At 44.4% G+C, this 12,733-nt stretch overlaps 1 protein-coding gene across 5 annotated transcripts in view; it reads right to left on the bottom strand.

Moving 5' to 3' along the window:
- The window catches only part of LOC129816630 (armadillo repeat-containing protein 8-like), a 62,335-nt gene that overhangs the window by 32,919 nt on the left and 16,683 nt on the right, over positions 1–12,733 (bottom strand). For all 5 annotated transcript variants that reach the window (XM_055871346.1, XM_055871347.1, XM_055871348.1 and 2 more), the window contains 2 exons: positions 11,097–11,178; positions 10,880–10,966 (listed from right to left, as the gene is read on the bottom strand). In XM_055871346.1, the coding sequence (XP_055727321.1) occupies positions 10,880–10,966; positions 11,097–11,178 (169 nt within the window). The remainder of the gene's footprint in view (positions 1–10,879; positions 10,967–11,096; positions 11,179–12,733) is intronic.

Raw genomic sequence — 12,733 nt, 5'->3', positions numbered from 1 at the left:
GCTGCCTGCCACTAGGTAACAGTAGTAGTGTTGTATTGCTGCCTACCACTAGGTAACAGTAGTAGTGTTGTATTGCTGTCTGCCACTAGGTAACAGTAGTAGTGTTGTATTGCTGTCTACCACTAGGTAACAGTAGTAGTGTTGTATTGCTGCCTGCCACTAGGTAACAGTAGTAGTGTTGTATTGCTGCCTGCCACTAGGTAACAGTAGTAGTGTTGTATTGCTGCCACTAGGTAACAGTAGTAGTGTTGTATTGCTGCCTGCCACTAGGTAACAGTAGTAGTGTTGTATTGCTGTCTGCCTCTAGGTAACAGTAGTAGTGTTGTATTGCTGCCTGCCACTAGGTAACAGTAGTAGTGTTGTATTGCTGCCTGCCACTAGGTAACAGTAGTAGTGTTGTATTGCTGCCTGCCACTAGGTAACAGTAGTAGTGTTGTATTGCTGTCTGCCACTAGGTAACAGTAGTAGTGTTGTATTGCTGTCTGCCACTAGGTAACAGTAGTAGTGTTGTATTGCTGCCTGCCACTAGGTAACAGTAGTAGTGTTGTATTGCTGTCTGCCACTAGGTAACAGTAGTAGTGTTGTATTGCTGTCTGCCACTAGGTAACAGTAGTAGTGCTGTATTGCTGCCACTAGGTAACAGTAGTAGTGTTGTATTGCTGCCACTAGGTAACAGTAGTAGTGCTGTATTGCTGCCTGCCACTAGGTAACAGTAGTAGTGTTGTATTGCTGTCTGCCACTAGGTAACAGTAGTAGTGTTGTATTGCTGTCTGCCACTAGGTAACAGTAGTAGTGTTGTATTGCTGCCACTAGGTAACAGTAGTAGTGTTGTATTGCTGTCTGCCACTAGGTAACAGTAGTAGTGTTGTATTACTGCCACTAGGTAACACTAGTAGTGTTGTATTGCTGCCTACCACTAGGTAACAGTAGTAGTGTTGTATTGCTGCCACTAGGTAACAGTAGTAGTGTTGTATTGCTGCCTACCACTAGGTAACACTAGTAGTGTTGTATTGCTGTCTGCCACTAGGTAACAGTAGTAGTGTTGTATTGCTGCCTGCCACTAGGTAACAGTAGTAGTGTTGTATTGCTGTCTGCCACTAGGTAACAGTAGTAGTGTTGTATTGCTGTCTACCACTAGGTAACAGTAGTAGTGTTGTATTGCTGCCTGCCACAAGGTAACAGTAGTAGTGTTGTATTGCTGCCTGCCACTAGGTAACAGTAGTAGTGTTGTATTGCTGCCACTAGGTAACAGTAGTAGTGTTGTATTGCTGCCTGCCACTAGGTAACAGTAGTAGTGTTGTATTGCTGCCTGCCACTAGGTAACAGTAGTAGTGTTGTATTGCTGCCTGCCACTAGGTAACAGTAGTAGTGTTGTATTGCTGCCACTAGGTAACAGTAGTAGTGTTGTATTGCTGCCTGCCACTAGGTAACAGTAGTAGTGTTGTATTGCTGCCTGCCACTAGGTAACAGTAGTAGTGTTGTATTGCTGCCTGCCACTAGGTAACAGTAGTAGTGTTGTATTGCTGTCTGCCACTAGGTAACACTAGTAGTGTTGTATTGCTGCCTGCCACTAGGTAACAGTAGTAGTGCTGTATTGCTGCCTGCCACTAGGTAACAGTAGTAGTGTTGTATTGCTGCCACTAGGTAACAGTAGTAGTGTTGTATTGCTGTCTACCACTAGGTAACAGTAGTAGTGTTGTATTGCTGCCACTAGGTAACAGTAGTAGTGTTGTATTGCTGCCACTGGGTAACAGTAGTAGTGTTGTTTTGCTGTCTGCCACTGGGTAACAGTAGTAGTGTTGTATTGCTGCCTACCACTAGGTAACAGTAGTAGTGTTGTATTGCTGCCTGCCACTAGGTAACAGTAGTAGTGTTGTATTGCTGCCACTAGGTAACACTAGTAGTGTTGTATTGCTGCCACTAGGTAACAGTAGTAGTGTTGTATTGCTGCCACTAGGTAACAGTAGTAGTGTTGTATTGCTGCCTGCCACTAGGTAACAGTAGTAGTGTTGTATTGCTGCCTGCCACTAGGTAACACTAGTAGTGTTGTATTGCTGCCTGCCACTAGGTAACACTAGTAGTGTTGTATTGCTGCCTGCCACTAGGTAACACTAGTAGTGTTGTATTGCTGCCTACCACTAGGTAACAGTAGTAGTGTTGTATTGCTGCCACTAGGTAACAGTAGTAGTGTTGTATTGCTGCCTACCACTAGGTAACACTAGTAGTGTTGTATTGCTGTCTGCCACTAGGTAACAGTAGTAGTGTGGTATTGCTGCCTGCCACTAGGTAACAGTAGTAGTGTTGTATTATTGTCTGCCACTAGGTAACAGTAGTAGTGTTGTATTGCTGTCTGCCACTAGGTAACAGTAGTAGTGTTGTATTGCTGTCTGCCACTAGGTAACAGTAGTAGTGTTGTATTGCTGCCTGCCACTAGGTAACAGTAGTAGTGTTGTATTGCTGTCTACCACTAGGTAACAGTAGTAGTGTTGTATTGCTGTCTGCCACTAGGTAACAGTAGTAGTGTTGTATTGCTGCCACTAGGTAACAGTAGTAGTGTTGTATTGCTGCCACTAGGTAACAGTAGTAGTGTTGTATTGCTGTCTGCCACTAGGTAACAGTAGTAGTGTTGTATTGCTGTCTGCCACTAGGTAACAGTAGTAGTGTTGTATTGCTGCCTGCCACTAGGTAACAGTAGTAGTGTTGTATTGCTGTCTGCCACTAGGTAACAGTAGTAGTGTTGTATTGCTGCCACTAGGTAACAGTAGTAGTGTTGTATTGCTGCCTGCCACTAGGTAACAGTAGTAGTGTTGTATTGCTGCCTACCACTAGGTAACAGTAGTAGTGTTGTATTGCTGCCTGCCACTAGGTAACAGTAGTAGTGTTGTATTGCTGTCTGCCACTAGGTAACAGTAGTAGTGTTGTATTGCTGTCTACCACTAGGTAACAGTAGTAGTGTTGTATTGCTGTCTGCCACTAGGTAACAGTAGTAGTGTTGTATTGCTGCCTGCCACTAGGTAACACTAGTAGTGTTGTATTGCTGCCTGCCACTAGGTAACAGTAGTAGTGTTGTATTGCTGCCACTAGGTAACAGTAGTAGTGTTGTATTGCTGCCTGCCACTAGGTAACAGTAGTAGTGTTGTATTGCTGTCTGCCTCTAGGTAACAGTAGTAGTGTTGTATTGCTGCCACTAGGTAACAGTAGTAGTGTTGTATTGCAGCCTGCCACTAGGTAACAGTAGTAGTGTTGTATTGCTGCCACTAGGTAACAGTAGTAGTGTTGTATTGCTGTCTGCCACTAGGTAACAGTAGTAGTGCTGTATTGCTGCCACTAGGTAACAGTAGTAGTGTTGTATTGCTGTCTACCACTAGGTAACAGTAGTAGTGTTGTATTGCTGCCACTAGGTAACAGTAGTAGTGTTGTATTGCTGCCACTAGGTAACAGTAGTAGTGTTGTATTGCTGTCTGCCACTAGGTAACACTAGTAGTGTTGTATTGCTGTCTGCCACTAGGTAACACTAGTAGTGTTGTATTGCTGTCTGCCACTAGGTAACACTAGTAGTGTTGTATTGCTGTCTACCACTAGGTAACAGTAGTAGTGTTGTATTGCTGCCTGCCACTAGGTAACAGTAGTAGTGTTGTATTGCTGTCTGCCACTAGGTAACAGTAGTAGTGTTGTATTGCTGCCACTAGGTAACAGTAGTAGTGTTGTATTGCTGCCTGCCACTAGGTAACAGTAGTAGTGTTGTATTGCTGCCTACCACTAGGTAACAGTAGTAGTGTTGTATTGCTGCCTGCCACTAGGTAACAGTAGTAGTGTTGTATTGCTGTCTACCACTAGGTAACAGTAGTAGTGTTGTATTGCTGCCTGCCACTAGGTAACAGTAGTAGTGTTGTATTGCTGCCTGCCACTAGGTAACAGTAGTAGTGTTGTATTGCTGCCACTAGGTAACAGTAGTAGTGTTGTATTGCTGCCTGCCACTAGGTAACAGTAGTAGTGTTGTATTGCTGTCTGCCTCTAGGTAACAGTAGTAGTGTTGTATTGCTGCCTGCCACTAGGTAACAGTAGTAGTGTTGTATTGCTGTCTGCCACTAGGTAACAGTAGTAGTGTTGTATTGCTGCCACTAGGTAACAGTAGTAGTGTTGTATTGCTGCCTGCCACTAGGTAACAGTAGTAGTGTTGTATTGCTGCCTACCACTAGGTAACAGTAGTAGTGTTGTATTGCTGCCTGCCACTAGGTAACAGTAGTAGTGTTGTATTGCTGTCTACCACTAGGTAACAGTAGTAGTGTTGTATTGCTGCCTGCCACTAGGTAACAGTAGTAGTGTTGTATTGCTGCCTGCCACTAGGTAACAGTAGTAGTGTTGTATTGCTGCCACTAGGTAACAGTAGTAGTGTTGTATTGCTGCCTGCCACTAGGTAACAGTAGTAGTGTTGTATTGCTGTCTGCCTCTAGGTAACAGTAGTAGTGTTGTATTGCTGCCTGCCACTAGGTAACAGTAGTAGTGTTGTATTGCTGCCTGCCACTAGGTAACAGTAGTAGTGTTGTATTGCTGCCTGCCACTAGGTAACAGTAGTAGTGTTGTATTGCTGCCACTAGGTAACAGTAGTAGTGTTGTATTGCTGTCTGCCACTAGGTAACAGAAGTAGTGTTGTATTGCTGCCTGCCACTAGGTAACAGTAGTAGTGTTGTATTGCTGTCTGCCACTAGGTAACAGTAGTAGTGTTGTATTGCTGTCTGCCACTAGGTAACAGTAGTAGTGCTGTATTGCTGCCACTAGGTAACAGTAGTAGTGTTGTATTGCTGCCTGCCACTAGGTAACAGTAGTAGTGTTGTATTGCTGTCTGCCACTAGGTAACAGTAGTAGTGTTGTATTGCTGTCTGCCACTAGGTAACAGTAGTAGTGTTGTATTGCTGTCTGCCACTAGGTAACAGTAGTAGTGTTGTATTGCTGTCTGCCACTAGGTAACAGTAGTAGTGTTGTATTGCTGTCTACCACTAGGTAACAGTAGTAGTGTTGTATTGCTGCCTGCCACAAGGTAACAGTAGTAGTGTTGTATTGCTGCCTGCCACTAGGTAACAGTAGTAGTGTTGTATTGCTGCCACTAGGTAACAGTAGTAGTGTTGTATTGCTGCCTGCCACTAGGTAACAGTAGTAGTGTTGTATTGCTGCCTGCCACTAGGTAACAGTAGTAGTGTTGTATTGCTGCCACTAGGTAACAGTAGTAGTGTTGTATTGCTGCCTGCCACTAGGTAACAGTAGTAGTGTTGTATTGCTGCCTGCCACTAGGTAACAGTAGTAGTGTTGTATTGCTGCCTGCCACTAGGTAACAGTAGTAGTGTTGTATTGCTGTCTGCCACTAGGTAACACTAGTAGTGTTGTATTGCTGCCTGCCACTAGGTAACAGTAGTAGTGCTGTATTGCTGCCTGCCACTAGGTAACAGTAGTAGTGTTGTATTGCTGCCACTAGGTAACAGTAGTAGTGTTGTATTGCTGTCTACCACTAGGTAACAGTAGTAGTGTTGTATTGCTGCCACTAGGTAACAGTAGTAGTGTTGTATTGCTGCCACTGGGTAACAGTAGTAGTGTTGTTTTGCTGTCTGCCACTAGGTAACAGTAGTAGTGTTGTATTGCTGCCTGCCACTAGGTAACAGTAGTAGTGTTGTATTGCTGCCACTAGGTAACAGTAGTAGTGTTGTATTGCTGCCTGCCACTAGGTAACAGTAGTAGTGTTGTATTGCTGCCTGCCACTAGGTAACAGTAGTAGTGTTGTATTGCTGCCTGCCACTAGGTAACAGTAGTAGTGTTGTATTGCTGTCTGCCACTAGGTAACACTAGTAGTGTTGTATTGCTGCCTGCCACTAGGTAACAGTAGTAGTGCTGTATTGCTGCCTGCCACTAGGTAACAGTAGTAGTGTTGTATTGCTGCCACTAGGTAACAGTAGTAGTGTTGTATTGCTGTCTACCACTAGGTAACAGTAGTAGTGTTGTATTGCTGCCACTAGGTAACAGTAGTAGTGTTGTATTGCTGCCACTAGGTAACAGTAGTAGTGTTGTATTGCTGCCACTAGGTAACAGTAGTAGTGTTGTATTGCTGCCTGCCACTAGGTAACAGTAGTAGTGTTGTATTGCTGCCTGCCACTAGGTAACACTAGTAGTGTTGTATTGCTGCCTGCCACTAGGTAACACTAGTAGTGTTGTATTGCTGCCTGCCACTAGGTAACACTAGTAGTGTTGTATTGCTGCCTACCACTAGGTAACAGTAGTAGTGTTGTATTGCTGCCACTAGGTAACAGTAGTAGTGTTGTATTGCTGCCTACCACTAGGTAACACTAGTAGTGTTGTATTGCTGTCTGCCACTAGGTAACAGTAGTAGTGTGGTATTGCTGCCTGCCACTAGGTAACAGTAGTAGTGTTGTATTATTGTCTGCCACTAGGTAACAGTAGTAGTGTTGTATTGCTGTCTGCCACTAGGTAACAGTAGTAGTGTTGTATTGCTGTCTGCCACTAGGTAACAGTAGTAGTGTTGTATTGCTGCCTGCCACTAGGTAACAGTAGTAGTGTTGTATTGCTGTCTACCACTAGGTAACAGTAGTAGTGCTGTATTGCTGTCTGCCACTAGGTAACAGTAGTAGTGTTGTATTGCTGCCACTAGGTAACAGTAGTAGTGTTGTATTGCTGCCACTAGGTAACAGTAGTAGTGTTGTATTGCTGTCTGCCACTAGGTAACAGTAGTAGTGTTGTATTGCTGTCTGCCACTAGGTAACAGTAGTAGTGTTGTATTGCTGCCTGCCACTAGGTAACAGTAGTAGTGTTGTATTGCTGTCTGCCACTAGGTAACAGTAGTAGTGTTGTATTGCTGCCACTAGGTAACAGTAGTAGTGTTGTATTGCTGCCTGCCACTAGGTAACAGTAGTAGTGTTGTATTGCTGCCTACCACTAGGTAACAGTAGTAGTGTTGTATTGCTGCCTGCCACTAGGTAACAGTAGTAGTGTTGTATTGCTGTCTGCCACTAGGTAACAGTAGTAGTGTTGTATTGCTGTCTACCACTAGGTAACAGTAGTAGTGTTGTATTGCTGTCTGCCACTAGGTAACAGTAGTAGTGTTGTATTGCTGCCTGCCACTAGGTAACACTAGTAGTGTTGTATTGCTGCCTGCCACTAGGTAACAGTAGTAGTGTTGTATTGCTGCCACTAGGTAACAGTAGTAGTGTTGTATTGCTGCCTGCCACTAGGTAACAGTAGTAGTGTTGTATTGCTGTCTGCCTCTAGGTAACAGTAGTAGTGTTGTATTGCTGCCACTAGGTAACAGTAGTAGTGTTGTATTGCAGCCTGCCACTAGGTAACAGTAGTAGTGTTGTATTGCTGCCACTAGGTAACAGTAGTAGTGTTGTATTGCTGTCTGCCACTAGGTAACAGTAGTAGTGCTGTATTGCTGCCACTAGGTAACAGTAGTAGTGTTGTATTGCTGTCTACCACTAGGTAACAGTAGTAGTGTTGTATTGCTGCCACTAGGTAACAGTAGTAGTGTTGTATTGCTGCCACTAGGTAACAGTAGTAGTGTTGTATTGCTGTCTGCCACTAGGTAACACTAGTAGTGTTGTATTGCTGTCTGCCACTAGGTAACACTAGTAGTGTTGTATTGCTGTCTGCCACTAGGTAACACTAGTAGTGTTGTATTGCTGTCTACCACTAGGTAACAGTAGTAGTGTTGTATTGCTGCCTGCCACTAGGTAACAGTAGTAGTGTTGTATTGCTGTCTGCCACTAGGTAACAGTAGTAGTGTTGTATTGCTGCCACTAGGTAACAGTAGTAGTGTTGTATTGCTGCCTGCCACTAGGTAACAGTAGTAGTGTTGTATTGCTGCCTACCACTAGGTAACAGTAGTAGTGTTGTATTGCTGCCTGCCACTAGGTAACAGTAGTAGTGTTGTATTGCTGTCTACCACTAGGTAACAGTAGTAGTGTTGTATTGCTGCCTGCCACTAGGTAACAGTAGTAGTGTTGTATTGCTGCCTGCCACTAGGTAACAGTAGTAGTGTTGTATTGCTGCCACTAGGTAACAGTAGTAGTGTTGTATTGCTGCCTGCCACTAGGTAACAGTAGTAGTGTTGTATTGCTGTCTGCCTCTAGGTAACAGTAGTAGTGTTGTATTGCTGCCTGCCACTAGGTAACAGTAGTAGTGTTGTATTGCTGCCTGCCACTAGGTAACAGTAGTAGTGTTGTATTGCTGCCTGCCACTAGGTAACAGTAGTAGTGTTGTATTGCTGCCTGCCACTAGGTAACAGTAGTAGTGTTGTATTGCTGCCTGCCACTAGGTAACAGTAGTAGTGTTGTATTGCTGCCACTAGGTAACAGTAGTAGTGTTGTATTGCTGTCTACCACTAGGTAACAGTAGTAGTGTTGTATTGCTGCCTGCCACTAGGTAACAGAAGTAGTGTTGTATTGCTGCCTGCCACTAGGTAACAGTAGTAGTGTTGTATTGCTGTCTGCCACTAGGTAACAGTAGTAGTGTTGTATTGCTGTCTGCCACTAGGTAACAGTAGTAGTGCTGTATTGCTGCCACTAGGTAACAGTAGTAGTGTTGTATTGCTGCCACTAGGTAACAGTAGTAGTGCTGTATTGCTGCCTGCCACTAGGTAACAGTAGTAGTGTTGTATTGCTGTCTGCCACTAGGTAACAGTAGTAGTGTTGTATTGCTGCCACTAGGTAACAGTAGTAGTGTTGTATTGCTGCCTGCCACTAGGTAACAGTAGTAGTGTTGTATTGCTGCCTGCCACTAGGTAACAGTAGTAGTGTTGTATTGCTGCCTGCCACTAGGTAACAGTAGTAGTGTTGTATTGCTGCCTGCCACTAGGTAACAGTAGTAGTGTTGTATTGCTGCCTGCCACTAGGTAACAGTAGTAGTGTTGTATTGCTGCCACTAGGTAACAGTAGTAGTGTTGTATTGCTGCCTGCCACTAGGTAACAGTAGTAGTGTTGTATTGCTGTCTGCCACTAGGTAACAGTAGTAGTGTTGTATTGCTGCCTGCCACTAGGTAACAGTAGTAGTGTTGTATTGCTGTCTGCCACTAGGTAACAGTAGTAGTGTTGTATTGCTGCCTGCCACTAGGTAACAGTAGTAGTGTTGTATTGCTGCCTGCCACTAGGTAACAGTAGTAGTGTTGTATTGCTGCCTGCCACTAGGTAACAGTAGTAGTGTTGTATTGCTGCCTGCCACTAGGTAACAGAAGTAGTGTTGTATTGCTGCCTGCCACTAGGTAACAGTAGTAGTGTTGTATTGCTGTCTGCCACTAGGTAACAGTAGTAGTGTTGTATTGCTGTCTGCCACTAGGTAACAGTAGTAGTGCTGTATTGCTGCCACTAGGTAACAGTAGTAGTGTTGTATTGCTGCCACTAGGTAACAGTAGTAGTGCTGTATTGCTGCCTGCCACTAGGTAACAGTAGTAGTGTTGTATTGCTGTCTGCCACTAGGTAACAGTAGTAGTGTTGTATTGCTGCCACTAGGTAACAGTAGTAGTGTTGTATTGCTGCCTGCCACTAGGTAACAGTAGTAGTGTTGTATTGCTGCCTGCCACTAGGTAACAGTAGTAGTGTTGTATTGCTGCCTGCCACTAGGTAACAGTAGTAGTGTTGTATTGCTGCCTGCCACTAGGTAACAGTAGTAGTGTTGTATTGCTGCCTGCCACTAGGTAACAGTAGTAGTGTTGTATTGCTGCCACTAGGTAACAGTAGTAGTGTTGTATTGCTGCCTGCCACTAGGTAACAGTAGTAGTGTTGTATTGCTGTCTGCCACTAGGTAACAGTAGTAGTGTTGTATTGCTGCCTGCCACTAGGTAACAGTAGTAGTGTTGTATTGCTGTCTGCCACTAGGTAACAGTAGTAGTGTTGTATTGCTGCCTGCCACTAGGTAACAGTAGTAGTGTTGTATTGCTGCCTGCCACTAGGTAACAGTAGTAGTGTTGTATTGCTGCCTGCCACTAGGTAACAGTAGTAGTGTTGTATTGCTGCCACTAGGTAACAGTAGTAGTGTTGTATTGCTGTCTGCCACTAGGTAACAGTAGTAGTGTTGTATTGCTGCCACTAGGTAACAGTAGTAGTGTTGTATTGCTGTCTGCCACTAGGTAACAGTAGTAGTGTTGTATTGCTGCCTGCCACTAGGTAACAGTAGTAGTGTTGTATTGCTGCCACTAGGTAACAGTAGTAGTGCTGTATTGCTGTCTGCCACTAGGTAACAGTAGTAGTGTTGTATTGCTGCCTGCCACTAGGTAACAGTAGTAGTGTTGTATTGCTGTCTACCACTAGGTAACAGTAGTAGTGTTGTATTGCTGCCTGCCACTAGGTAACAGTAGTAGTGTTGTATTGCTGCCTGCCACTAGGTAACAGTAGTAGTGTTGTATTGCTGCCTGCCACTAGGTAACAGTAGTAGTGTTGTATTGCTGCCACTAGGTAACAGTAGTAGTGCTGTATTGCTGTCTGCCACTAGGTAACAGTAGTAGTGTTGTATTGCTGCCTGCCACTAGGTAACAGTAGTAGTGTTGTATTGCTGCCACTAGGTAACAGTAGTAGTGTTGTATTGCTGCCACTAGGTAACACTAGTAGTGTTGTATTGCTGTCTGCCACTAGGTAACAGTAGTAGTGTTGTATTGCTGCCACTAGGTAACAGTAGTAGTGTTGTATTGCTGTCTACCAATAGGTAACAGTAGTAGTGTTGTATTTCTGCCTGCCACTAGGTAACAGTAGTAGTGTTGTATTGCTGCCTGCCACTAGGTAACAGTAGTAGTGTTGTATTGCTGCCTGCCACTAGGTAACAGTAGTAGTGTTGTATTGCTGCCTGCCACTAGGTAACAGTAGTAGTGTTGTATTGCTGCCAGTCTCACCTCTTTGCTTGGTGAGAACTCCAGCAGCAGGTTGCATAGTGTAGAAGAGGCCATGACCAGCACCTCTTCTGGAGCGTTCTGTAACAACTACACAAACAGAGAGAGAAGAGTCCATTCAGTCTTAATAATAGCCCCACATATTGGCCATTTCCTCTGCAGCTTACACAAACATGATGTGACTATATAGAGATGTAGAGGGTAATACTAGAGTACAGACCTTCATAAGGGGTTTCCATACTGCGTGGTCATGAAAACTAGTCCTCAACTGCTGGACTGACCGGGACAGACTGTGAAGACACCTGGACACAGAGCGAGACAGAGGAAGAGTCAGATATCTTAGGTTCAAGGAGATCTTCATACGCTTAGAGGGAAACACTTTAAACATATGTTCTATGACTCTATGGACCAACTGGACCCTGGTAGCTTCCTTGTTCAAAATAGTTAGTTGGTTTTATAGTGGAAGGGCCTCTATACTACGTTAGGCGTATTTTGTATTTTACAGACTACAACCACACATTTTGTGACAGTCAAATTAATAAAAGGCATGAAAGGAAAATAAAAATGGGTCGGGGTAATGAAAGACGGGCAGGGGTAATGAATGAAAGACGGGCAGGGGTAATGAATGAAAGACGGGCGGGGGTAATGAATGAAAGACGGGCGGGGGTAATGAATGAAAGACGGGCGGGGGTAATGAATGAAAGACAGGTGGGGGTAATGAATGAAATACAGGTGGGGGGTAATGAATGAAAGACAGGTGGGGGTAATGAATGAAAGACAGGTGGGTGTAATGAATGAAAGACAGGTAGGGGCAATGAATGAAAGAGAGGTGGGGGTAATGAATGAAATACATGTGGGGGTAATGAATGAAATACATGTGGGGGTAATGAATGAAAGACAGGTGGGGGTAATGAATGAAAGACAGGTGGGGGTAATGAATGAAAGACAGGCAGGGGCAATGAATGAAAGAGAGGTGGGGGTAATGAATGAAATACAGGTGGGGGTAATGAATAAAATACAGGTGGGGGTAATGAATGAAAGACAGACAGGGGCAATGAATGAAAGACAGGCGGGGGCAATGAATGAAAGACAGGCGGGGGCAATGAATGAAAGACAGGCAGGGGCAATGAATGAAAGACAGGCAGGGGCAATGAATGAAAGACAGGCAGGGGCAATGAATGAAAGACAGGCGGGGGTAATGAATGAAAGACAGGCGGGGGTAATGAATGAAAGACAGGCGGGGGTAATGAATGAAAGACAGGTGGGGGTAATGAATGAAAGACAGGTGGGGGTAATGAATGAAAGACAGGTGGGGGTAATGAATGAAAGACAGGTAGGGGCAATGAATGAAAGACAGGTAGGGGCAATGAATGAAAGACAGGTAGGGGCAATGAATGAAAGACGGGCATGTGCAATGAATGAAAGACAGGCGGGGGTAATGAATGAAAGACAGGCGGGGGTAATGAATGAAAGACAGGCGGGGGTAATGAATGAAAGACAGGTGGGGGTAATGAATGAAAGACAGGTGGGGGTAATGAATGAAAGACAGGTGGGGGTAATGAATGAAAGACAGGTAGGGGCAATGAATGAAAGACAGGTAGGGGCAATGAATGAAAGACAGGTAGGGGCAATGAATGAAAGACGGGCATGTGCAATGAATGAAAGACAGGCGGGGGTAATGAATGAAAGACAGGTGGGGGTAATGAATGAAAGACAGGTAGGGGCAATGAATGAAAGAGAGGTGGGGGTAATGAATGAAATACATGTGGGGGTAATGAATGAAATACATGTGGGGGCAATGAATGAAAGACAGGCGGGGGTAATGAATGAAAGACAGGCGGGGGTAATGAATGAAAG

The sequence above is a fragment of the Salvelinus fontinalis genome, chromosome 19 (assembly GCF_029448725.1).
Source record: "Salvelinus fontinalis isolate EN_2023a chromosome 19, ASM2944872v1, whole genome shotgun sequence".
NCBI lineage: Eukaryota > Metazoa > Chordata > Actinopteri > Salmoniformes > Salmonidae > Salvelinus > Salvelinus fontinalis.
The sequence above is the reverse complement of the archived record's forward strand: the minus strand, read 5'-3'. Positions and strand labels throughout refer to the sequence as shown.